The following is a 23,851-nucleotide window of genomic DNA, read 5'->3' on the forward strand; positions in this document are numbered from 1 at the left end:
GAAAGTGGAAACATTAGCAAAAGAAGTAAGAATCCTTAAATAAATAAACAAATAAGAATATCTTTTATTCTGAAAAAGAACATACCTTCTTCGTCTAGATACTTGTAAGAAAGGTGAAGTCCCTCAACACATAGTTTAGCTTTCAGGGAACCTGGTTTGTAGTAGATACCAGCATGAATTACCCCACTGTTATGCCCACTCTGATGGGCAGCTGAAAAACAAAAAATCTAAATTAGCATACAATACTTTATAACCATTTTCATTGATAATCAAGAACATGACAAAGTTTTATAATAACTTCTTACTTTTCTTAACTATACAAACCAGAGTTTTTAATGGGAGTATGATTTAAGCCTCACTCACCTGAGGTTTGTGTTCTTATGTGGTGCCCATTGCCACTGGAAGAATTGTTTGGTGATGGTGCTCCTTAACCCTTTTACCCCCAAAGGACGTACTGGTACGTTTCACAAAAGCCATCCCTTTACCCCCATGGACGTACTGGTACGTCCTTGCAAAAAAATGCCATCAAAATTTTTCTTTTTCATATTTTTGATAAATTTTTGAGAAAATTCAGGCATTTTCCAAGAGAATTAGACCAACCTGACCTCTCTATGACAAAAATTAAGGCTGTTAGAGCAATTTAAAAAAAAAATATACTGCAAAATGTGCTGGGGAAAAAATAACCCCTTGGGGGTTAAGGGTTGGAAATTTCCAAAGAGCCTGGGAGTAAAAGGGTTAACCTTGCATGCCTCTGTGAGATTAGTTATAAGATTGTACAGAACTGAAGCCCGAAGAGATGCAGGGGTGCTCTTTGCTGCTTTAGAAGCCAAACTAGTATGTTCGACCGGACTATAGCACGAACTCTTAACAACACTTCCAGAGACGTAGGCAGAGAACTCGGAGACAAGGTCTTTGTCATAGGGAGCAGAGGGCTCATAGGAAACTCTGAGAGCTTTTGCTGGAGCAAGCTCAACAGCCAGGATATCCATAGCTAAAGACCAGTGTTCATCTGCATAAGGAGGCCACCCTGTTTCTCTTTGGGAAGCAGGGAAGTCTACCACCTTGGAAGCCTGACCTTCAATCCGAAGGTCGTCAGACTTCTCAGTTTGCTCTCCAAAGAGTTAACTGAAGATGGACAGTAGCAGCAAGTTTCGGTAATTGGAAGTCGGGATCTCGCCAACTTTCCCAATTTCAAGGAAGAACGCAGGGGAGAATGATCGCGGTTCAATATCTTCTTCCTTCTAAACTGAAATCTCGCCCACTTGGAAGACAACCACTTCCTACACATTACAAGGCTAATCCAAAGTGCAGCAATGCCGTTTACAAGTCGGACACAAAAGACGAGGATCAACCCCAGCCTTACTTATAAAGGTGCCATACTGGTAATCAGACAGTCCTGGACACATCTGCATTCTGCCAAGTTCCTTGACACTCAAACTGAATTGAGAAAAAGATAGAAATTAGAAAAATTTCAGGCTGGTTGGAGAGCATTGAGAAGACTTCTGTTCAACTCAACAGCCGGAATAAGAACGAAGGCTCCGAGTACTGCCAGACCCGCTCCACTAGTGGATACTGGTTGACAATTGCCAGAACCTCTATAATTCTTCATTGAATATCTCTAGGTTTTGCTAGAATCTTACTCCTATTAAAGTACGCAGGTTTGTATTCGCGTAGGAAAAAACAATAGTACAAAATTGACCCGCAGAAGAATGGATATCTGCTTCTCTAAGTGAAGCAGCTACCACTGTCTCATTGCAGATTCACCCTAGGGTTAATTCAATGACGTCTTTCTTCTTCACATTACCCCTGGAGGAGGGCAATGGGGAAGGATCAGAAACTAGATTTCCAGGAGGAAGAAGAGGAGAACTAGTGGATTTCTTTGCCTTCATGGATGACCCCAATGGCAAAGAATCTAGTTTAGCTTTCTTCTTCCTCTTCCTGCCGAACTCATAACACTCGGAGGATGACTACTTCCTACACTTCTTACATGTAGAAGACTGGATGAGGATCCACGCTCGCTTGTCTTGCTCATAAAAGTTCCACACTAGCGTATGAAAACACCAAGGCAAGACTACATACCTACTCATGGTTTATCCATTCTGAGACATGCATCCATTGACAAACAGTCTACAAAGAAAAAAAAAATATATTAATAGGCCAAGTTTTGGACACTGTGAATATGTCTGTACTACTCCGAGGCTGAAGTCAAAGTGGCTTCTAAGTGAGCTGGTAGTGGGGTAGGGCTTCCCCTGCTACCCCCAGTAACTACCAACACCTTGTTATAAATTTCAATAGCCGAGTACTAGCTTTGCTGAAACTATATAGTACTCACATTAAAGGACAAAGGTTTGTATCTGTGTATGAACAACAGTCATAAGCAAATACAGTACTGTACTGTACTTTCTGACTTTACCAATATTAACAACAATATCCCAACCTGAAATAGGATATGAAGCAAAGCAAGAATGAATCACTTTAAGAACTCAAGTGTCATAGTACAGACAAACTGCCGTTCAAGGAAAACAAGTGCACTAACTGTAAAACCTGCCTATAACCATTACAACAGATAAAATATTATTTAGGGACAAATATATATATATATAAATAAACATTGCCCACAAAGTGGATAGGCTGGTACCACAGGAATATTATTTATAATAAAAGTAAGAAAGATTAGAATAATAAAGAAAACAAATTGAGCGAGAGACAAAGTGTTTTTTTAGGCTACACACAAAATAAGATGACTTGTCCATTTCAAAGGGTACTGAGAGTCCCATATATTTGACTGACCAATGAAAAAGTTTCTACATTCTATTGTACGTATCTGAGAGTCCTCACTATAGGATTAGACATAGGTAAACTGATGAGACTTTCAGAAATAAATCACTGTTAACTGAGGAATTATAAAAACACAACACACTAACCTAAGCGATCTTCCTTCTCTACTACACACAGTTTCAAATTTGGGTGTCTGATGGAGAGCTCTCGAGCTGCTGCCATTCCAACAATGCCTCCACCCACGATTGCCACGTCATATTCCGGCTCATAGCTAGAAAATAAATGAATGAAATGTTTTATTTCTTCAACCTACAAAGAATAATGTTCAGTAAAACTTCTATAAAGCATTTACCTGCCCAGTGAAAAAAAAAAAACAGAAAAGATAAAGTAAACTCCTTTCCTTTCTCATGATAAAACATAAAATTACAATTGGATGTCACATTTAACCATACAGTGGAACCTCTACATACGAATTTAATCCGTTCCAGAACCAACTTCGGATGTAGAAATTGATCGGATGTCGAAACGAATTTTCCCATAAGAATACATTGAAATAGGATTAATCCGTGGTTGAGCCCAAAAACCTATGATAACTTCTTAATAAACTACTACACATAATTTTCCCATGAGAATAATGAACACTAAATTAGATAATAGACATGTAAATAAGAAGAATAGACATGTAAATAAGAAGAATTAGCAAAAAATGATAAATAAGAAACGGGTTTTTAGCGTCACTTTAGCCTTAGAAACTCCAGCGCAGGTGTTGTTAGTCTTGCTATGCAGAGAGGAGACGGACGGGCGGCGAGGAGGTAGAGAGGTTAACTACGATAAACGTACACTACCGTAACTTATTCTAACTTACACTAAGTGAACTTTAACATAACTTAGCTTTTTTTTTTTATAATTTATATTTTTTTTTTACATTTTCTTTTTTTCTTTTTGATGATTAATTTTAATCACTTTCACTCTCTACACTTAAAATTGATTGAATTTTTTTCTCTTCACTCTTTGCTGTTTTCTTTGAACCACTTCCTTCCTCTTCATCACGAGTTCGCTTCGTAGTTTTTTTAAAGAAGCTATCGATAGAAAGTTGCTTGGTACAGCTTTTCAGAATGTTTCGAAAATAAGTTAGGGAAACATCATCAAACTGCGCAGCTACACGACAAACCTGCAATTTCTTTGGATGGTATTTGTCGATGAAGTCGACCACGTCTTGATATTTTCCTAACACCTCTTTTATTTGCGCGGAACTTATTGCAAGTTCACTCATACGGACGCCACGCTCATGCTTTTCAATAATTCCTTGCTTTACTTCTAAAGAAAGCATTCCCTTATTCCTTTTCTCACCACTACCACTTGTGAAACTAAGCCTTTTAGGACCCATGATTTTCGTAAAATACCGTAAAAGGATGAATGTAAAAAATCACGATTAAAACACAATTAATAGCAGAACGCACAGGGCACAACCACATAAAGCCAACGAGAACAGAGGACTGACCAGAGCCACGCTAATTGAGGGTCCCTCCGAGGTTGAAGTGCTGCCTTCTATTGGCGGAAATAAAAAACACATCAGGCGCTATGAGCACCGACTACGCATACGAGTATTGTTTACTTCGGGTGTCGAAAAAAAAATTCGGGTGTAGAGTAGGAACGTGTTCGAATTGTACTTCGCGTGTCAAAAAATTCGGATACAACCGGTACGACGAAAATTGCTACTTCGTGTGTCGAAATAAAATTCGGGTGTAGAGTCAAAAATTTGCTCGAATTTTACTTCGGATGTTGGAAAATTCGGATGTAGATACGTTCGTGTGTAGAGGTTCCACTGTACATCAAAATGTCAAATCTTTCAGCACTGAAAAAAATCAAAATTTTATTCCTCAAAAGCTGCACTCTTGATTCACATTAACTTTTTAAATATAAGTACAATATAAAGTATTTCTAAAATGGAAATACTTCATTAGTCTATTTATAGAATGAAAAAGATACACCCCATACATTCACTGCAAGTTTGAACTTCTGAAGTTCCCTTAATGATGCTAAGAAACAACCCACCCACTCCCAACTGTTTGAGCTTAAAAACAAAGGCCTCATGATTAACACGATCAAAGGGAGCACTAAATTTAAGACTAACCACACAAACTTCTTGACCACAATTAATGGATTTCTATATAGTATTGTAAGTTTGAATGTATTCTTACATTTAGGTTATCAGATTCAGCACCCAAACATTAAGTTAGGTTAGACTGTTATGTAGAGTCCTGAAATAACTAAATTCATGCTAATTAAAAATCCTGTAAAAACACAGCATCCTAGGTTATGCAAGAGTGTTTATGTAAGCTTTTGATGTTCACTAGTTATGACACATCGGTAAAGATTTACTAATCATTTTTGCATAGTGAAATATACTGAAGTAAGTATAGAGAAGTATCTATTAATCAAACGACCAATGACTTACAGTACTGTACTGGTTATGCTAATAACATTTATTCTAAAATTAATTTGTATTTTTCCTCACTAAACAAACACAAGTCCTTTAGCAGAGTTGGAACAGTCATTGAAATTGTTAACATTGTTAGTTAAGAACAGGTGGTTAGAGTGGGGTAGTAACCCCTCCCACTCTCCTGTCACAGAATCTTCCCTTTTGACCTTGCGCTCATAACTAAGAGGGGTAATTGAGATGGGGAAATTAAACTTCAAAAGGGACTCAAGTTTGTATAGCTAGGAAAAATATATATTACTGTATTCTTTATAAAAATGTTATTTTGATTATAAAATAAATTTTTGAATATACTTACCCGGTGATTATATAGCTGCAACTCTGTTGCTCGACAGACAACTCTACGGAAAAACTCGCCAGCGATCGCTACACAGGTTGCGGGTGTGCCCAACAGCGCCATCTGTCGACCAGATACCCAGCTCTCAATGTAAACAAAGACTCAATTTTCTCCTCGTCCCACTGCGTCTCTATTGGGGAGGAAGGGAGGGTCCTTTAATTTATAATCACCGGGTAAGTATATTCAAAAATTTATTTTATAATCAAAATAACATTTTTCAATATTTAACTTAGCCGGTGATTATATAGCTGATTCACACCCAGGATGGTGGGTAGAGACCAGTAATATATGTTTACACTTTTATGAGCTAAGAGTTTTTTATTTCATTTTAGAAGTTATCCAAATAACAAAAACAAAATAAATAGGTACCTGGTAAGGAAGTCGACTTGAACAATTACTCTGCCTTTTAAGAACGTCTTCCTTACGGAGCCTCGCGATCCTCTTAGGATGCTGATCGACCCCTAGGATCTGAAGTATCAAGGGTTGCAACCCATACAACAGGACCTCATCAAACCCCTAATCTAGGCGCTCTCAAGAAATGACTTTGACCACCCGCCAAATCAACCAGGATGCGAAAGGCTTCTTAGCCTTCCGGACAACCCATAAAAAAACAACATTTCAAGAGACAGATTAAAAGGATAAGGAATTAGGGAATTGTAGTGGCTGAGCCCTCACCCACTACTGCACTCGCTGCTACGAATGGTCCCAGTGTGTAGCAGTTCTTGTAAAGAGACTGGACATCTTTCAAGTAAAATGACGCGAACACTGACTTGCTTCTCCAATAGGTTGCGTCCATTATACTTTGCAGAGATATATTTTGCTTAAAGGCCACGGAAGTTGTTACAGCTCTAACTTCGTGCGTCTTCACCTTAAGCAAAGTTCGGTCTTCCTCACTCAGATGTGAATGAGCTTCTCGTATTAACAATCTGATAAAGTCTGACCAAGCATTCTTTGACATAGGCAAGGATGGTTTCTTAACTGAACACCATAAAGCTTCAGATTGGCCTTGTAAAGGTTTGGTACGCTTTAAATAGAACTTAAGAGCTCTAACAGGGCATAAGACTCTTTCTAGTTCATTGCCTACGATCTCCGATAAGCTGGGGATATCGAAAGATTTAGGCCAAGGCCGAGAAGGCAGCTCATTTTTGGCTAGAAAACCAAGTTGTAGCGAACAAGTGGCTTTTTCTGACGAAAATCCGATGTTCTTGCTGAAGGCATGAATCTCACTGACTCTTTTAGCCGAGGCTAAGCATACCAGGAAAAGAGTCTTAAGAGTGAGATCTTTCAGGGAGGCTGATTGTAACGGCTCCAACCTGTCTGACATGAAGAATCTTAGTACCACGTCTAAATTCCATCCAGGGGTAGCCAAACGACGCTCCTTGGTGGTCTCAAAAGACTTAAGGAGGTCTTGCAGATCTTTATGTTTGGAAAGATCTAAGCCTCTATGCCGGAAGACCGATGCCAACATGCTTCTGTAGCCCTTGATAGTGGGAGCTGAAAGGGATCGTCCTTTTCTCAGGTATAAGAGAAAAACAGCTATTTGAGCTACAGAGGTACTGGTCGAGGATACAGAAACTGACTTGCACCAGTCTCGGAAGACTTCCCACTTCGATTGGTAGACTCTAATGGAAGACGCTCTCCTTGCTCTAGCAATCGCACTGGCTGCTTCCTTCGAAAAGCCTCTAGCTCTCGAGAGTCTTTCGATAGTCTGAAGGCAGTCAGACGAAGAGCGTGGAGGTTTTGGTGTACCTTCTTTACGTGTGGCTGACGTAGAAGGTCTACCCTTAGAGGAAGACTACTGGGAACGTCTACTAACCATCGAAGTATCTCGGTGAACCATTCTCTCGCGGGCCAGAGGGAAGCAACTAACGTCAACCTTGTCCCTTCGTGAGAGGCGAACTTCTGCAGTACCTTGTTGACAATCTTGAACGGTGGGAATGCGTAGAGATCCAGATGTGACCAATCTAGGAGGAAAGCATCTATATGTATTGCTGCTGGGTCCGGGACTGGAGAGCAATAGATTGGAAGCCTCTTGGTCAGCGAGGTTGCAAAGAGATCTATGGATGGTTTTACCCCAAGTGGCCCAAAGTCTCTTGCACACATCCTTGTGGAGGGTCCATTCGGTTGGAATTACTTGCCCTTTCCGACTGAGACAATCTGCTATGACGTTCAAGTCGCCTTGGATGAACCTCGTTACTAGGGAGATGTCTTGACCTTTTGACCAGATGAGCAGGTCCCTGCGATCTCGTACAACGTCAGTGAGTGGGTACCTCCTTGTTTGGAGATGTACGCCAAGGCCGTGGTGATGTCCGAGTTAACTTCCACCACTTTGCCTCGAAGGAGAGACTTGAAGCTTTTCAAGGCCAGATGTACTGCCAACAGCTCCTTCTGTTGATATGCATGCTCCTCTGACTCGAGTTCCACAGTCCTGAGCATTCCCAACCGTCTAGTGTCGCGCCCCAGCCCACGTCCGATGCGTCCGAGAAGAGAACGTGGTTGGGAGTCTGAACAGCCAGGGGAAGACCCTCTCTTAGGTTGATATTGTCCTTCCACCAAGTCAGACAAGACTTTATCTTTTCGGAAACCGGGATCGAGACCGCTTCTAGCGTCTTGTCCTTTTTCCAGTGAAAAGCTAGATGGTATTGAAGAGGACGGAGGTGTAGTCTTCCTAGTGACACAAAATGTTCCACGGATGACAGCGTCCCTACCAGACTCATCCACAGCCTGACTGAGCAGCGTTCCTTCTTCAGCATCTTCTGGATGGATAGCAGGGCTTGATCTATTCTGGGGGCTGATCGTCTTGTTGTTCAGCAACGTCCTCATCAGAGGGTTCCTCATCCGAAAACTGATGAGGAAACGGCAACAGAGTGGGCAACGTCTGGCTCGCTGAGTCCGGTCGCACTGGTGCATGCGTGACGGAGCCGGACACAACATCATGGAACTGCTGCACAGTCTGTGAACTGTCAACAACCATGGGTGCGCGAGGAAGCACAGCGTCAACCCGAGACTGTCTAGACCGTCTGGGTTGTGCAGTCAACACCCTACCGGGTTGCTGAGGTTGACGCACTGCGCCAAAACAAGTCACCTCTGCTGGTTGTTGAACGTCCTGAACGTCAACAACCACCTCCGAGCGACGCTTAACGTCAACGTGCGGCTGGCAACCCACACTGGGTCGCATCGGTGGAGGAACCAACTCAACTGGCAGACGCGAGTAGGTTACCTCAGCGTCAACAGGGCGCACAACCGACCGGTTGGAAGGTTGTTGGCCAGAAGGTTCGGTAGCAACCTTCTCCGCATTAAAGTCCTCTATCAATGACGCAAGCTTGGACTGCATGTCTTGCAGCAAAGCCCATTTAGGGTCTACGGGAGCAGGTGCGGCAACAGACGGGGTTAGCGACTGAGGAGGTACCGCTTACCATCCCTGAAAGCCTTGTTATGCATGACATAATTGTACAGCAAAACTTCAAAGGCTCGAAAACAGCTGTGAGGTTGACCTGTAAAAAACTTGGAGCGTCTCCTGGCCAGGCGCCAGGGAGAGTCTACGAGAATTGAGAAGTCTATCTGGGCAGAGGCATGAACTCCCAAGCCGAGAACTTCTCTCGTGTCATATCAGACTCTCGCTCTATAAACCAGTTTAAAAGAAGGGAAAGCAAAGGCTGTATCCCCCAAACTCCTCCTGGTGAAAAACCAGTCGCCTAGCCAACGTAAAGCTCTCTAGGAGAGCGAGAGAGCACTAGCTTAAAAACAACGGCTTCGAAGTAGCTAGGCCTAGTGTAAGCTCTGACGTTTAGGCGAACGAGGAGCAGCAGTTACAAAAAGATCCGGACAAAGATCCTTAAAAAAATCATCATGATTTAAATAAAGTCCATAGGGGGCTAAGCAGCTTTAGGCTCCTCTCCATCTGACAGAGTCCTCAAGGGAATATCAGTAGGAGGGGGAACAGCAACTTCCTCATCTACAGGAACCTTGTCCGATAAAAGCTGAGTCTCAAGCAAGGGAGAGACCTACTGTGGTGGCAATGCTTTACAAGCACAGTCCACACTCACTGGTGCATTAGTAGCGGACCAGAACGCAACGTCATGTAACTGCTTGACAGTCTGTGAACTGTCAACAACTGAACTGTCAACCACAACAGGTGCGTGAGGACGCACAGCGTTCACTCGAGACTGCTTTGACTGCCTAGACTGAGCAGTCAAAACAACTCTAGAATGCGGAGGTTGACGCACAACGTCAAAACAAGTCAACTCCGATTGTTAGTGAACGTCTTGAACGTCAACAGGAGCATCAGCAAGTGGCCTAACGTCCAAATGCGGCTGAAAAACCACACGAGACCGCATCGAGTGTGGTTCTCAACAACCTGACTGACGTGACTAAGCTACGCCAACGTCAACAGTAAGCACAAAGGAACGTTAGGTTGGCTGAAAGCCAGGATATCGATGAGATAAACGGCTAGACTCAACGGACTAATCGGCAGAATAGTCTTCCATAAGGGAGGCAAGCATATACTGCATGTCTTGCCATACAACCCATTAAGGATCAACGGAAATGGTTGTGGTAAGAGACGAGAGTAACGTCTGTGACCGCAACACTTTGCCAACAAAAAAAGACTCTCGGAGTCTGTGTTACGCTTTTGTTAGGCGGCGAGCAGTTGTCCGATGACTGCATAGGGTCAGAGCTGTCCTAATGGTTGTAATCAGGACGTTGGACCTGTCCTGAAAGGACTGACTTTCGCTTAAGGGCTTCGAAACCTTGTGACAGGTTTCTTATGCGAAAAGCCTTCGGATGACGAGGAGAAACAACGTCTCTCTCGTCTTATGGTAGGGGAGATCTTGGTAAGATACACCCGATACCATAGAGGGAAAACGTCTGTTCGTTGATCAAGGCCTCTCGAACCCATAAGTCGTTTGACATTACTTCTCCCCTGGGCTTGGGAGCATGCAAGAGGTCCCAGACTAGGTGAACGACAGGCACGAACAGACGAACCCTCGGACGCAACACTGTAACACTTTGCGCATATCACTTTATCACTTCGATTTTCTGTTTTGCACTTATTTCACTGAAATCGAAACTTTTACTGATTTCTACCTGAAACACGCAATTCTACCCTTCATTAAAAGGTAGTAATTGCGAAATCAGTCGTATAATGCAAGCTCATTAATACCAGCAAAAAACAGAAAACATATTTTAAGATAAAAAAATCAGTGGCTGGGAAAGAGACTAAACACTAGTTCATATAACTACGTTTTCAATCTCTCACCGCACATAGCCTGGGGACGAGAATAAAAGACTAAAAACGTTTTATCCTTCCTCCCCGTACAGCGACTAGGGACGAGAGTAACTCGAGAACAACGTTACCCGCTTGAACAGAACGTTTTCTCTCCTCTCTCTCCCTCCGTCTCTATCTCTCTCTCTCTCTTGATTTCGCACCTAAGAGAAGAGCCCAATTATATTTCGTCAAAAAAACATGTTATTTGACTAAAGGAAAAAACTGAAAGGTTTTTCAAATAAAAAGTTCCTTTAAAATAGAATTTAAAACATTTAAGCTAAGAAAGAATGAACAAAACGTCAGAATCGATTTACTCTTACTGCAAAGTGAAACCGTGATACACTCTCTCTCTATCGTAACGATAGAGCGCATGTTGAACGTCCTGAACGTCAACAACTGCGTAGCATAAATAAACTAAACGTTAGTTCATCTTTGAAAACAGTACGAAGACTATCAAAGAAATTCTTTCATAAAATATTACATTTAAAAAGTTTTAAATCCTTAGCTCTTTAAAAGCTAATTACGATATAAAGGGCTCAACGTTGATTAACTTCGGTTTCCAAGTTAGGACCGCCTACTCTCAGGAAAGGTCGCATATAAACAAAACATTAAAATTTATTTTTATATGTTTATAATAAATGGAAAGTTAATCGAAGAGGCCTAATAAAGGCGGAGAGATATAAAATATATAGAGGAAAATCTATAACGTGATAAGATAATTACTAAAAGCCTAAACACACTTCCGTCTAAGGGAAGGGTCGGCCATTTAAAAGTGAAAGAAAGTCCATACTCTCTTTGTCACCATAATTAAATCTATCCAAAACGAGTTCAAGATTTAAGATGAAGATAAAACACCTGCATAGCGAAAGCTCAAAAATGACAAATTCGAAGATAATTTGTATTTTTCCTAACCATACAAACCTTAGCTATTTACAAAGGGTTATTACTTTTAGCGTAGCTGAAATGGCGAGCCATTAGAATTTAACGAGGGTGTATTACCCCCGCGCTAGTTAGCGGGGGGGTAGGGGAGTGGTAGCTAGCTACCCCTCCTCCCCCTCACACACAGGTGAATACTCACTTTCACTTAGAGGTAGGACTTGTCTTGGGGGACAGGGCTGGCGGGCAAATATGTGTAAATAGCTAAGGTTTGTATGGTTAGGAAAAATACAAATTATCTTCGAATTTGTCATTTGTTCCGTAACCGAAATACAAACCACGCTATTTACAAAGGGTGACTTATCCCTTAGGAAGGGTGGAAAGTCCCCAGCCATACTGGCTTTGGCTTTACCCGGGGACTCAGAATCCGAGTGAGTCGCACTCGAGAAAAGGAGTCCCTGCACCTCACAAGTTCCTTGCACCGCAAGGAACCATGTGGCCTACGTAAGCTTGTGTGTGAAAGAAGAAGTGTGACCCGTCTTAGGCAGTTGACCTGGAGTTCCAGAAGGAACTCTGGGTTAAGACGTTCCCAATACCACCTCGTCAGGGTATGGGGGACGCGACAGTATTGACTCAATACTCGGAACACAAGGAAGCATGGTTTACCTGCAGAGGTTCGAGGTCAGCTATGCAGAGACCAGGATGCTGCTTCCCCGTAGAGGGGATGATGAAGAAAGAAGTAAGGGCCAGACATACTTCTTTCGTTCATGCAGACTAAAACCTGATAACAATGCCCTCAACCTTCTGCTACCTGTCCAAAAAGGAGCCTGAGGTTAGACCAGCTGTTGTGTAGCCACCACAGAGCGATAGAAAACGTATCGAGACTCCTGTGGGTCACGCCCTGCAGGAAGCGGGCTGCGAAGGTCATCAGACGCTTCCAGACTCCAGCTTGTAGCACCTGCGTCACAGAGTAGTATTACTCGAAGGCGAGGGACGTTGCGATGTATTTAACATCGTGCTGTAGGGCGACGTGACGGGGGAGGGTCTGAAGACAGGTCGAGATGAATGTCCTTGAGTCCGGGCTGAAGAGGTATACTGGTGACTCTCCCCCCATGTCCTCCTTGTGTTCCCAAATCGGCTGCAACTGAGGCCAAACTGCAGCTGTTCCCAGCGCTAACCTCTCGATTCCTGTACTGGCAAGAAAGAGAAGGTCTTGGGACATCAGACACAGAATGGAGACTCAAAATCTTGAATGAATCGGACCGAAGGGTCGGGACCCTCAGATTCTGAGTCTAGCCAACAACTCAGGAGCGAGCCTGAATGTTGCCTTCCCCTCTTCCTTAGAAAGGGGGGGAGTAGTAAGAGACCAAGAAGATTGCTTACACACTGGCCGTGGCCAGAGTGAGCAGAAGACCCAGGGCGGAATACAATCCGAGGCCTGTCGTAAAAGGGTCTTGAGAAGATCTCTTAAAGGACTAAAAGTCCGAGCCATGCTCCAAGTTGGAGGTCTTCCTCCGACTAGGGCAGGGACGATCGTAGCTTCGCATGAGCGAGGATAGATCCAGCGGGCAGGAAAAAGTTATTCCTTTAAGCCTGAAGGTCAGGGAAAGGCTGAGCGACAGGCTTCATTGCCAAGAGCAGAAAGGAGTTTCCTCCCGCCGAAAGGCAATAAGACCGTTATTGCTGGAGAAGAAGCCTCACGGGAAGAGGTATATCTCCCACGGCACCAACCACCTTAGACTCTTCACTTTGCCTGGGAGACCCCTGTGGATGACTATCGCAGATGACGCGACCTCCGTACCGCGACTGTAGCGGGTTGTCTCTTCTAGAGGAGGAAGCGTAGTGTCTCCAGGCATGAAGCCGAAGCGACGCCCCGGTTCGGGAGAGATGTCGCAGTGTGGTTGCTTGAGTAGTCTGCGCCGTGGGAGAAGCTCTCCCGGGAGTTCCGTCAGGGGAAGCAGAGGGTCCAGAAACCGTTCTGCACATAGTCCCAGTGGAGCTCTCCCATTGAAAGGTTGACAGACAACCTGGTTTTGTTGAGACCCATTGTCCGCAGACAAAAAGGAGGGAAGACGCAGGCGTCGAAGTTGTCCCACCATCACCGGAATGCATCTTGCCAGAGTCTCGGGGTCTGAGACTGGGGGGAAAACTAGCGGAAGCTTGAGGTTCCAAGCTGTCGCGATCAGGTCCCCCAGACCAGCACTTGCTGGTTACCCAAGGTCAAAGACCCCTAGGTACACTCTCTCTATGAGGCTCTGCTCGGATAGTCTGAGAGACACATTCCCCTGCCTGGAATGAGAGAGCCGATGGTGGAATTGAGAGAATCTCAATCATCCCGATATCTCTACTGCAAGATGTGAAGGTGTGAAAATGCGTCCCCTGCTGGTTAGCATGAAGTCGATGCTCAACAGGGGGACTTGGCCGGAGCGGTAGGATCTGAAGAGGGGCCAGACTAAGGCCCTTAAGCCTGCCTGAATGATGGAGAGGTATCCTTCAGGTCTTGACCATAGGCCTGGACCGGAACATGCCCCCCCCCTTTCCTTTGACGAGTCCGAGAACCGCATCAAGAATGTGGGGAAAGGACGAGAATATCCACTACCATCAAGAGGCTCCATAGGTCAACACCCATTGCAGGTTTAATAGTTCCGCTGGTCCCATAGGGCCAGGGAGTCCGGTTAAACATTGCCTGAAGCCACCGGAACTTGGATCGCCCCACATGGAACTTATCCTGAGGCGACCGTTCGGACTATAAACGGGTCAATGAGGAAAGAAGAACTAGGAAACGTTCCAAGGTAGGGCTGAAAACTCTGCTTGACTGAGAACAGGTACTGCGACTCTCCTCAGTCTTGCCACGGTGAACCGAAAGGAAGGCTCGGAGGATGTGGTAACAGAATCTGGCGTCCCCAGGTGGTCACCCATCCAAGTACCGACGTTGCTTAACCTCGCTGGACGGACGAGAAGCGGGGTTTCCAACGTGGTAAGGCGGTTGACTCAATATCATGGCCAGATACTCCAGATGTTGAGGCAGAGGAAGAGAAGGCTCCAAGCAAAATACCATGAGCCCACACTCATGGTCAGCATTCGGAAGCTTTTCCCGGCGCTGAGGAAGGTCGAAACCCGAGCCTACCGGAGTTGACCAGCCCTCCAAACAGCAGAGGAGGCGGAAGTCTGCACCTGAGCGGCCAAGAGGAAGGCAGGGAGAGTTCTCTGGGGAAACAAACCTGCTATGCCACGGCGGGATAGCCACACTGCATCATAAGCAGGAATACTTGCAGTTTAGGCTGAATTCGACGAGCACCCTGGAAGATGGATGGAATGGAAACTGAAAGTACCCGTCCTTCCGATCCAGGGTTAAAGGAGTCCTGTCGCCTCGTTACCAGTCTGATCGATTCTGCTGGTCTACGCTGGCCGAAGTTTGTTCGACAAACTTGATCAGGGCTGAGAGGTCGACTATGGACATCCCCTCTCAGATCCTTCCTTACAAGAAAGGATCGACTGAGGGGGCCGGGGGTGAAGCCGTCGATGATCCTAAGGAAGACCTTCGCCTAAGGTATGGATCATTTTGCCCAACCGGGCAACTCTGCTGATGCTATGGCATAGAGGTTCAGAGACACTGAATTCGCTGACAGAGACGGCAGGCGCGATATCCTTGGCTACTCACAGAGATTGTGCGGGAATGGGCATCGGGAAGCTGTCATTCGGATGAGTAACCTTAAGCATCCTCCCAGCGAAAAAACCTGCAATCCTAGAGTTCGTGAACTCCTTTTAGGACTATGCCCCCCCGGGGGAGTCTCCCGTGCCATCTGTTCCTGACAGGAGGAAACTGCAATTGGACACCTTGTCCCAGTTGTCGTAGCCGATAACTTAGGCCGACGTGGTTGAAAGAAAAGGGAGCTGGAGCCCTGCAGAGTCTGGAAGAAAGCGCCTTGGAGGAGTGAAACCGGAAGTCGATTTACTCCGCACAGCAGATGTTTAAGTCTCTGTCCTTGGGCAAAGACAAAACTCTTCTCAAGGATGGAAGGGTGTCTGAGGTCGTTGACCTCCACAGATGAGACACCCGAAGGAAGCCTTCAGTCAGTGCGTCCAGATGGTACAACATCGAGCTTGTCCGCAAGTAGATACTTAACGACGATAGGCCAAGGTGCCTGAGCTCGAGAGGAGGAAAGTACCCTTGATCTTCCTGTAGCTTCCTTGAACCAAACCTCGGGCCGTAACCGAGGAGGGAAAGAACCTGGTAAGCTCCCAGAGGAAGAGGTAAGCAGTCACCCCTTGTCCGATGGAGAAATCTTCAACGGAAAGCCCCCCCCGCCAAAAATCCTTCCAGGGCGGGAGAAGGAGAGAGTACTCGTGCAGGAGAGGGGACCCTCGAGACCGACCTCTTGGGAACCAACTTCGCCCTGGGGGAAGTCACCACGAAGTCCACTCCTCTCTTTCTCTTCAGCGTAGGAGAGACAGCCGCTGGTTTGTTACCCTGGCCGGTGAGTGCTGGTTTCATAAACCTCATTAACGCCCGTGCCAGCGGATCAAACCATGTCTGCTGCTCCAAGGACACAGAGTCCGAAATCCTCGCTAAGGTGAAAGGGATCGGGCGATCCTTTGGAAAGGACACGACGGTTCCTGCCTGAAAAGAAGGTGGGAAGAATGCTGTACTGACCTGTCTTCGTCCTGCACTACCAACCTGTGCTTGGATGGAGGTGATCCCGAGTGCCGCCTAGGAGCACGCGTCCCTGCTGCTACCACCGGCTGTGGAATTCGCCGCGAACTATGGTCGCGCGAGGGCGAACGGTCGCGCGAGGGCGAACGGTCGCGCAAAGGCGAATGGTCGCGCGGGCGCACAGGCGAGTGGTCGCGCGGGCGCGCAGGCGAGCGGTCGCGAGGGCGCGCAGGCGAGCAATCGCGCGGGCGAGCGATCGCGGTGGCGAGCGATCGCGCGGGCGCGCAGGCGAGCGATCGCGCGGGCGCGCAGGCGACTGGGCGTGACGGCGAGGGATCGTGCTGCCGCGTAGGTGAAGAAGATCGCTGGCGGTAAGCGATGGCGAGCAGCATGTATAGGTGAATGATCGCGTGATAGGGTGCGATGGTGATCAGCATCCGCAAGAGGGCGATCGTTCAGGGTTGTGCGATGAGGAGCAGCATGCGTAAGCGGGCAATCGTTCAGGGTTGTGCGATGGCGAGCAGCATCCGCAGTTGAGGGTTGTGCGATGGCGATCAGCATCCGCAGTTGAGGGTCGCGCGATGGCGATCAGCATCCGCAGTTGAGGGTCGCGCGATGGCGATCAGCATCCGCAGTTGAGGGTCGCGCGATGGCGATCAGCATCCGCAGTTGAGGGTCGCGCGATGGCGATCAGCATCCGCAGTTGAGGGTCGCGCGATGGCGATCAGCATCCGCAGTTGAGGGTCGCGCGATGGCGATCAGCATCCGCAGTTGAGGGTCGCGCGATGGCGATCAGCATCCGCAGTTGAGGGTCGCGCGATGGCGATCAGCATCCGCAGTTGAGGGTCGCGCGATGGCGATCAGCATCCGCAGTTGAGGGTCGCGCGATGGCGATCAGCATCCGCAGTTGAGGGTCGCGCGATGGCGATCAGCATCCGCAGTTGAGGGTCGCGCGATGGCGATCAGCATCCGCAGTTGAGGGTCGCGCGATGGCGATCAGCATCTGCAGTTGAGGGTCGCGCGATGGCGATCAGCATCCGCAGTTGAGCTAGTAGCTGGCGAACCATATTCCTTCAGAAGTGTTGGAGAACGTTGGCGTGCCAGCTGTAACACACGTGGGCGATCCGGAGATCGCTGGCGAGCTGATGATCGCTGACGAGCTGACGATCGCTGGCGAGCTGATGATCGCTGACGAGCTGATGATCGCTGACGAGCTGATGATCGCTGACGAGCAGAAGGCTACGCGTGGAAGCCTGCGCAAAGAAGAAGAGTCCTTGACCCCGACCTGAACCGAAGTTCTAGATCGCGAGGGCGAACGTGGGCGCACAGGGCACGTAACAGGAACCGCAGGGAAGATCATCTTGAAAGCGCTGACGAACAGGAGAGCGCTGACGAACAGAAGGGCGCGCAGGGAAACCCTGACACGCAAGGGAAGAACCCCCGTGGGGGCAACCCTTTGCCCCGAAGGGATCGTTGTCCGCCGGGAGACTGATGTCCGTCGGAAGACCGCTGTCCGTCGGGAAGACCGTTGTCCGTCGGGAAGACCGTTGCCCGTCGGAAGACGAGATTAGACTGCTGTCCATCTGCACCAAGACGGAAGATCGAGAAAAAGAAGTTGTAGGCTGCAAACGGAGATTCAAAAAGGCGCCTCAAGCACCCTTATAGGGAGATGAGAGGCCCTTACGACGAGGCGGACGGAGGGCCTTACGGCGAGGGAGGCCAACAGCAACAGCAACAGAAGAAACCTCCGAAGAGGAGTCTCTATGAGTGTACTCTCTCGCGAACGAAAGAGAAACACTTCGTGGAAGAGACTGGTCAGCCAGTGACCTAAAAGGGGCAATCCTCCGAAGAGGAGCTCCTGCAGTTGCCCAGCCCCTTGAGCGAAACTGCAGGTGCGACCGCTCAGCACCAAGAGCATAGTCGCACGAAAAAAAGGCAAGAGAAGAACCCCCCAAAAGAGGAAAAGCTCAAGCCTGGACAGGAAAAAAAACTTCCCTCGGAAGGAAAGTTATCCGCCCAAGGAGGCAAGCCTCCTGACTGTTCTAAAATGAACTGGAGAGCTGTCCGTCGACACGGGAGTACTACCAGTAGGAGACACGCCCCTGACGACAATACAAGGGGGGAGGCAGCAACAGCCGAATCCCCAGGACTCAACCAGACAGCTCACACCGTTGCTATATTACAGAAACGAACTAGATCGGTAACTGTAAAAAAATAAAACAAATAATATTAGTACACATTCATTCCCCCGGGAAGGCTCCGAAGAGGAATCCCGAGGAAAAGGAACAAGAATTACACAACAGGCACGTGCCCTCACAACCACTTACACTCGCGGAAGGAGAGCTGTAACCAAAACAGAATTATAACAATTATAATTATGTAACTATGTAATTATGTAATTTAAAAATGAATGAACACTAAAGAAAAAACGAAAACCCCGAAAGGAATCGTTCTACAAGCTGAAAAATTAACAACTACAATTAGATTCATAAACTAATTGAGACAAAATGTACGGCGTAGCAACCCCACCCACACGGGAAGGAAGCTACAAGGGCGTAGTAAAACATAGTAAAAGGGTGAACGACCTCAAGAGAGAGAGAGAGAGAGAAAGACCGAAGTCAAACTCGATCGCAACCCATAAAATTAGGCCGTGATGGCCTAACTGCCGAGGCCTCCACGTAGATATCGTACACTACACACACACATCTGAAAAGGAAACTTACTTATTTCTATACTCAAATATATATACAAACATGAAAACATGTTTACATATATATTGAGTAAAAGAAAAGTAAGCGATTAAGTAAAGACAAAACAGACAATGGCTGCCAAGCGAGGACCAAGACAGAGACGTCTGTCACAGTCCGAGCCAAAAGTGAAAGTGAGTATTCACCTGTGTGTGAGGGGGAGGAGGGGTAGCTAGCTACCACTCCCCTACCCCCCCGCTAACTAGCGCGGGGGTAATACACCCTCGTTAAATTCTAATGGCTCGCCATTTCAGCTACGCTAAAAGTAATAACCCTTTGTAAATAGCGTGGTTTGTATTTCGGTTACGGAACAACTAGAATATAGTACTTCACCAAATAGATGTGAAAAACTCCAGTTTAGCAACAGCGAGTAAAGTACGTCTTGTCGACACCTCGACAGAGAGAAAATTGAGTCTTTGTTTACATTGAGAGCTGGGTATCTGGTCGACAGATGGCGCTGTTGGGCACACCCGCAACCTGTGTAGCGATCGCTGGCGAGTTTTTCCGTAGAGTTGTCTGTCGAGCAACAGAGTTGCAGCTATATAATCACCGGCTAAGTTAAATATTGAAAATTTACTTATTCCTATGCATATACAATTATTTCCTACTCCAAAATAAGGAGACTCACTTATTGGTGAGTAAGAAGTCACCCCAGAACCGACCTAGTTCTTTTTCTTCCCTATGAAATGCCAGTATCCCTACTCATGTACGAGAGTGAAGGAGATGACTCCAGCAACATCCAATCACACAATCATAGGGAAAATTAGGATGACAGGACCTGATCAGTACTTGGTTAGCACCTGGTACTTGATCGATGAAGGAATCTTTTTCTCTCAGAGAAGACGCAAACCAGGGGCATAATGGCAATATTGTATCCATTCCACCATCTTCCCTCTCATAAAGGGAGGATGGAGGAGAACTACTTCGTACAGATCTATTCTATTAAGACTGGTACTCAGAAATTTAGATTACCGAAATCAATGTTAGATCCAGCATGTAAAAGTATGATTAACACTGTCAAAGGCTGCAATAAATCTAATCAAGGCAAATTGGCAAATTGCACAAACTTCCTGACCATAATCTTGGGATTTCTGCACAGCACTGGAAATTATAAGAAGGGCATCACATGGTCCAAGGCCTTTGCAAAATCAAAACTGCAAATTAAGGCATATACAGTCAAAAGAAGACGTTTCCCAGAGGAGTTCAGTATATTTGTATATTTCAAGGAGCCTTTGCAGTATGATGGGACAGACCAGGTGTAAAATTTCAAAAGTTATGACAAAACAGATATTTTAAGAGAAACAAAAACACCATCTAACTTAAGATTCCCCAACTAACCTCAACTAGGAGGGGCTACGACCCCCGAGACCCCATAGACTGCCGTATTGTTAGCTTACCCTAAGACTAAGTCTGAACACTAGGTTTGCTTCCCAACCAGGTTCACCCCTAGTGAGGTTAAACTAAATCATAACATTTCATAAATCATAAAACTGGCTTTAAATCATCGTGTTTCAGACCAAAATAAACAACAATTTCCTCATAAAGAAAATCAATTTGACAAGTACTGTAAAAAGAAAGTTCACAAATGTCCCGATGAACTACATTGACCCCTTTTTCAGAATTTAAAATAAATTCATTATTTCAGGAACTGATTTCGTTCAAATACTATCTGTTCAGTATTACTATATAGTTACTGTTGTTATTCTAAGAGTAAAATTAGACACAAAAATAATGACCTACATGATCCGCATAACCAGTTCATCGATGTAACGCTTGCCAGAATAGAGGAGCAGTGAGATTTTATTTATTTGCATGCAAAGCGACCCACGTTAGAGCAAAAACCGTCTGAGGGATGTGGTATGAATTACTGTATTATTATTATTATTAATACGTTAATTTTGATAGTTTCATTTCCTGCCACTTACATGAACCATAATTTCCCCAACTAGATATCTTGTGTTTATTATGCATTTCTGACCATTATTATTGCTGCAAATTCTTCGTTTTTGGTGTTACCCCCACCCAAATCCCCAGTTTCCCACTTTGATTCCCACTAATTGTTTTTATAAAGGGGGTAGGAAAACTCATAAACGGGTGGTTTGCCCAAATATTCACGGTCAGAAATGTATAAAATACAAGATAGCTAATAGGAAATATATATGGTACATGTATTTAGCTAAGATATTAAAATATTACATATTTACCAAAATTATTAAGAACATTGAAAACACCACAAAATACACAAGATAAAATTCTTATTTTTCTGCAAACCATTTATTACACTGTTCTATAATTTTACCAAAATATATGGTTCATGGATTTGGCTGGAACTTAAAAGTATCATAAATTCACCTTTAGACATTTAGCACACCTATTTACATGTTTTCCAAGTCATTAAAATAATTTATATAATATTGGAGAAGTGGATGGAAATTGGGTGGTAATCAGCAAGGTTGGAACTAACACACACATACATTTACTCAATGAATTAACATCAATTCTTAATTAAAAAAAAAAAAAAAAAAAAAAAACTTATTAAATAGTGAAAAATAACATACCAAAAGTGCTAAATAAAATCAGCCATTAAGCTACTACATGGAATTAATGTGTAGTACTTAACAGTGTGGATTTTCCAATTAATAACTTATGGTAGGCGTGTGCCTAGAATAAATCTCAAGTGCTGTATGTAAGTTTTGCAAAATTTATTCAACTGACACGTGTGCTGGGCTGTTTAGCATGCCATCATCAATATTATTATTATCATTACTATCCAAGCTACAACCCTAGTTAGAAAAGCAAGATGCTATAAGTCCAACGGCTCCAATAGGGAAAAATAGCCCAGTGAGGAAAGGAAATAAGGAAATAAATAAATGATGAGAACAAATTAACAATAAATCATTCTAAAAGCAGTAACAAATGATGAGAACAAATTAACTATTGTTAATCATTCTAAAAACAGTAACAATGTCAAAACAGATGTGTCATATACAAACTATAAAAAGACTTATGTCAGCCTGTTCAACATTAAACATTTTCTGCAACTTTGAACTTTTGACAGAGAAATAAATATAAATATTAGTCTAAAAAAACAAGACATTAATTCTACATTTCTCTGTTAACCAGACTTCGTAACATTTAAAAATAGCCATAATTACCATTTTAACCCTGGATAGGTACGGTCCTCGGACACCCCTTTAAGGGTATACTCGGACGCGAACGACCCCGACGCCAAAAAAAATTCTTGAAAAATCAGTTTTTGCAGTAACCTCCTTTTTTCTTTTGCCAAAAAAAACTTCAATGAATGCTTAAAACAACTGTAAAGATAAATACTACTCATCTGCAGAAAAACTATTTATTATAAATATTTTAAAAAATTAAGTAGAAAAAAAAAAAGACCTGACATAAAAATTCATAAAAAAAAAGTTTATACATATATACACAAATCCTTTTAGGAATTGATTCTTGAATGTTTAGGACACATCTTGATGTATTTTGGATGAAGTCAGACCCATGGAGGTGAAGATCTGAAATGAGAAAAAAAGGGTAACTTTTTTTGGCCAAAAAAAATTGTCCAAATTTCATGAATTTTTTTGGGTACCCAAATGAAATAGGAAGTGGCTAATTTTTTTAGGGAATAAACATATGTTATCCTAAAATAGAAATATGTAAAAAAATCTTCATTATTTTGTAAATTACATTTATATCAGGGGCCATATCTAAAGGTAATTTTTTGAGTACTTGGAAATTTCGTAAAAAAATACATATATTTAATATATAATATGATATTTATGCAGGTAAAAATATACCAAAATATCACAAATTCTATAGGGAACAAGAATATATATAGATAGGGCAGCTTACGCTTCGGATATGTCCACAAAATGGCCGCCAACCACACTGACTCAGACTCCCTAATCTGCCACTTGAAATGTAGGAAGGGTATGTCAATTTCAAGGTGTTATTTACTAATCTAATTATTATTGGATATGCATAAAAATTGTATGGTGGGTTGCTGGATAATTGTCGATTATTTTACGTTTATAAAATTAAAATTCTGACCCAAAAAATTTTTTTTGAAGGGAAATAAAATCGAAAAAAAAAATGTAAAACAATATTTTAGCTAAAAAAATTTGATGATATTCAATCAAAAAAAAAGTAAACAAAATTTTCCGACAAATAAACATCTAGAGGAATCATTACTCTGTGATAGTTCCTTAGTACGTAGTAATTTTGAAAGAATTGAGAAAAAACGAAAAAATGGCAATCACTGGAAAATCGAACACATACCTATATATACGCCATATCTGGCTAAAAAAAAGATAGGCATGGGTAGCCAGATCATCTAAAAACACTTTCCAACACTATAAAAATATAAGTTTTGCGACACTACTTGCCAATTCCTTACGGTAACATGACTAAGCAAAAAAATGCAAAACAAATAAAAAGGGGCACTCGTGGAAAAATGGCCATTCTAATATACGGCATTTCAGAAAAAAAAAATTTCAGCCACGTGCTAGGCAAACCATCAAGGCATATTTTCCGACAAATAAACATATAAATGAAATATTACTCTGTGATAGTTCCTTAGTACGTAGTAATTTTGAAAGAAATGGGAAAAAACGAAAAAATGGCAATCACAGGAAAATCGAACACATACTTATATATATGCCATATCTGGCTAAAAAAAAAATAG

At 44.0% G+C, this 23,851-nt stretch overlaps 1 protein-coding gene across 1 annotated transcript in view; it reads right to left on the bottom strand.

The window, feature by feature from the left end:
* L2HGDH (L-2-hydroxyglutarate dehydrogenase) overlaps positions 1-23,851 on the bottom strand; it is a 62,690-nt gene that overhangs the window by 37,255 nt on the left and 1,584 nt on the right. The window contains exons 2-3 of the mRNA XM_068372232.1: positions 2,925-3,049; positions 86-211 (exon numbers count right to left, since the gene is read on the bottom strand). Coding sequence (XP_068228333.1) covers positions 86-211; positions 2,925-3,049 — 251 coding nt within the window. The remainder of the gene's footprint in view (positions 1-85; positions 212-2,924; positions 3,050-23,851) is intronic.

The sequence above is a fragment of the Palaemon carinicauda genome, chromosome 4, assembly GCF_036898095.1.
Source record: "Palaemon carinicauda isolate YSFRI2023 chromosome 4, ASM3689809v2, whole genome shotgun sequence".
NCBI classification, from domain to species: domain Eukaryota; kingdom Metazoa; phylum Arthropoda; class Malacostraca; order Decapoda; family Palaemonidae; genus Palaemon; species Palaemon carinicauda.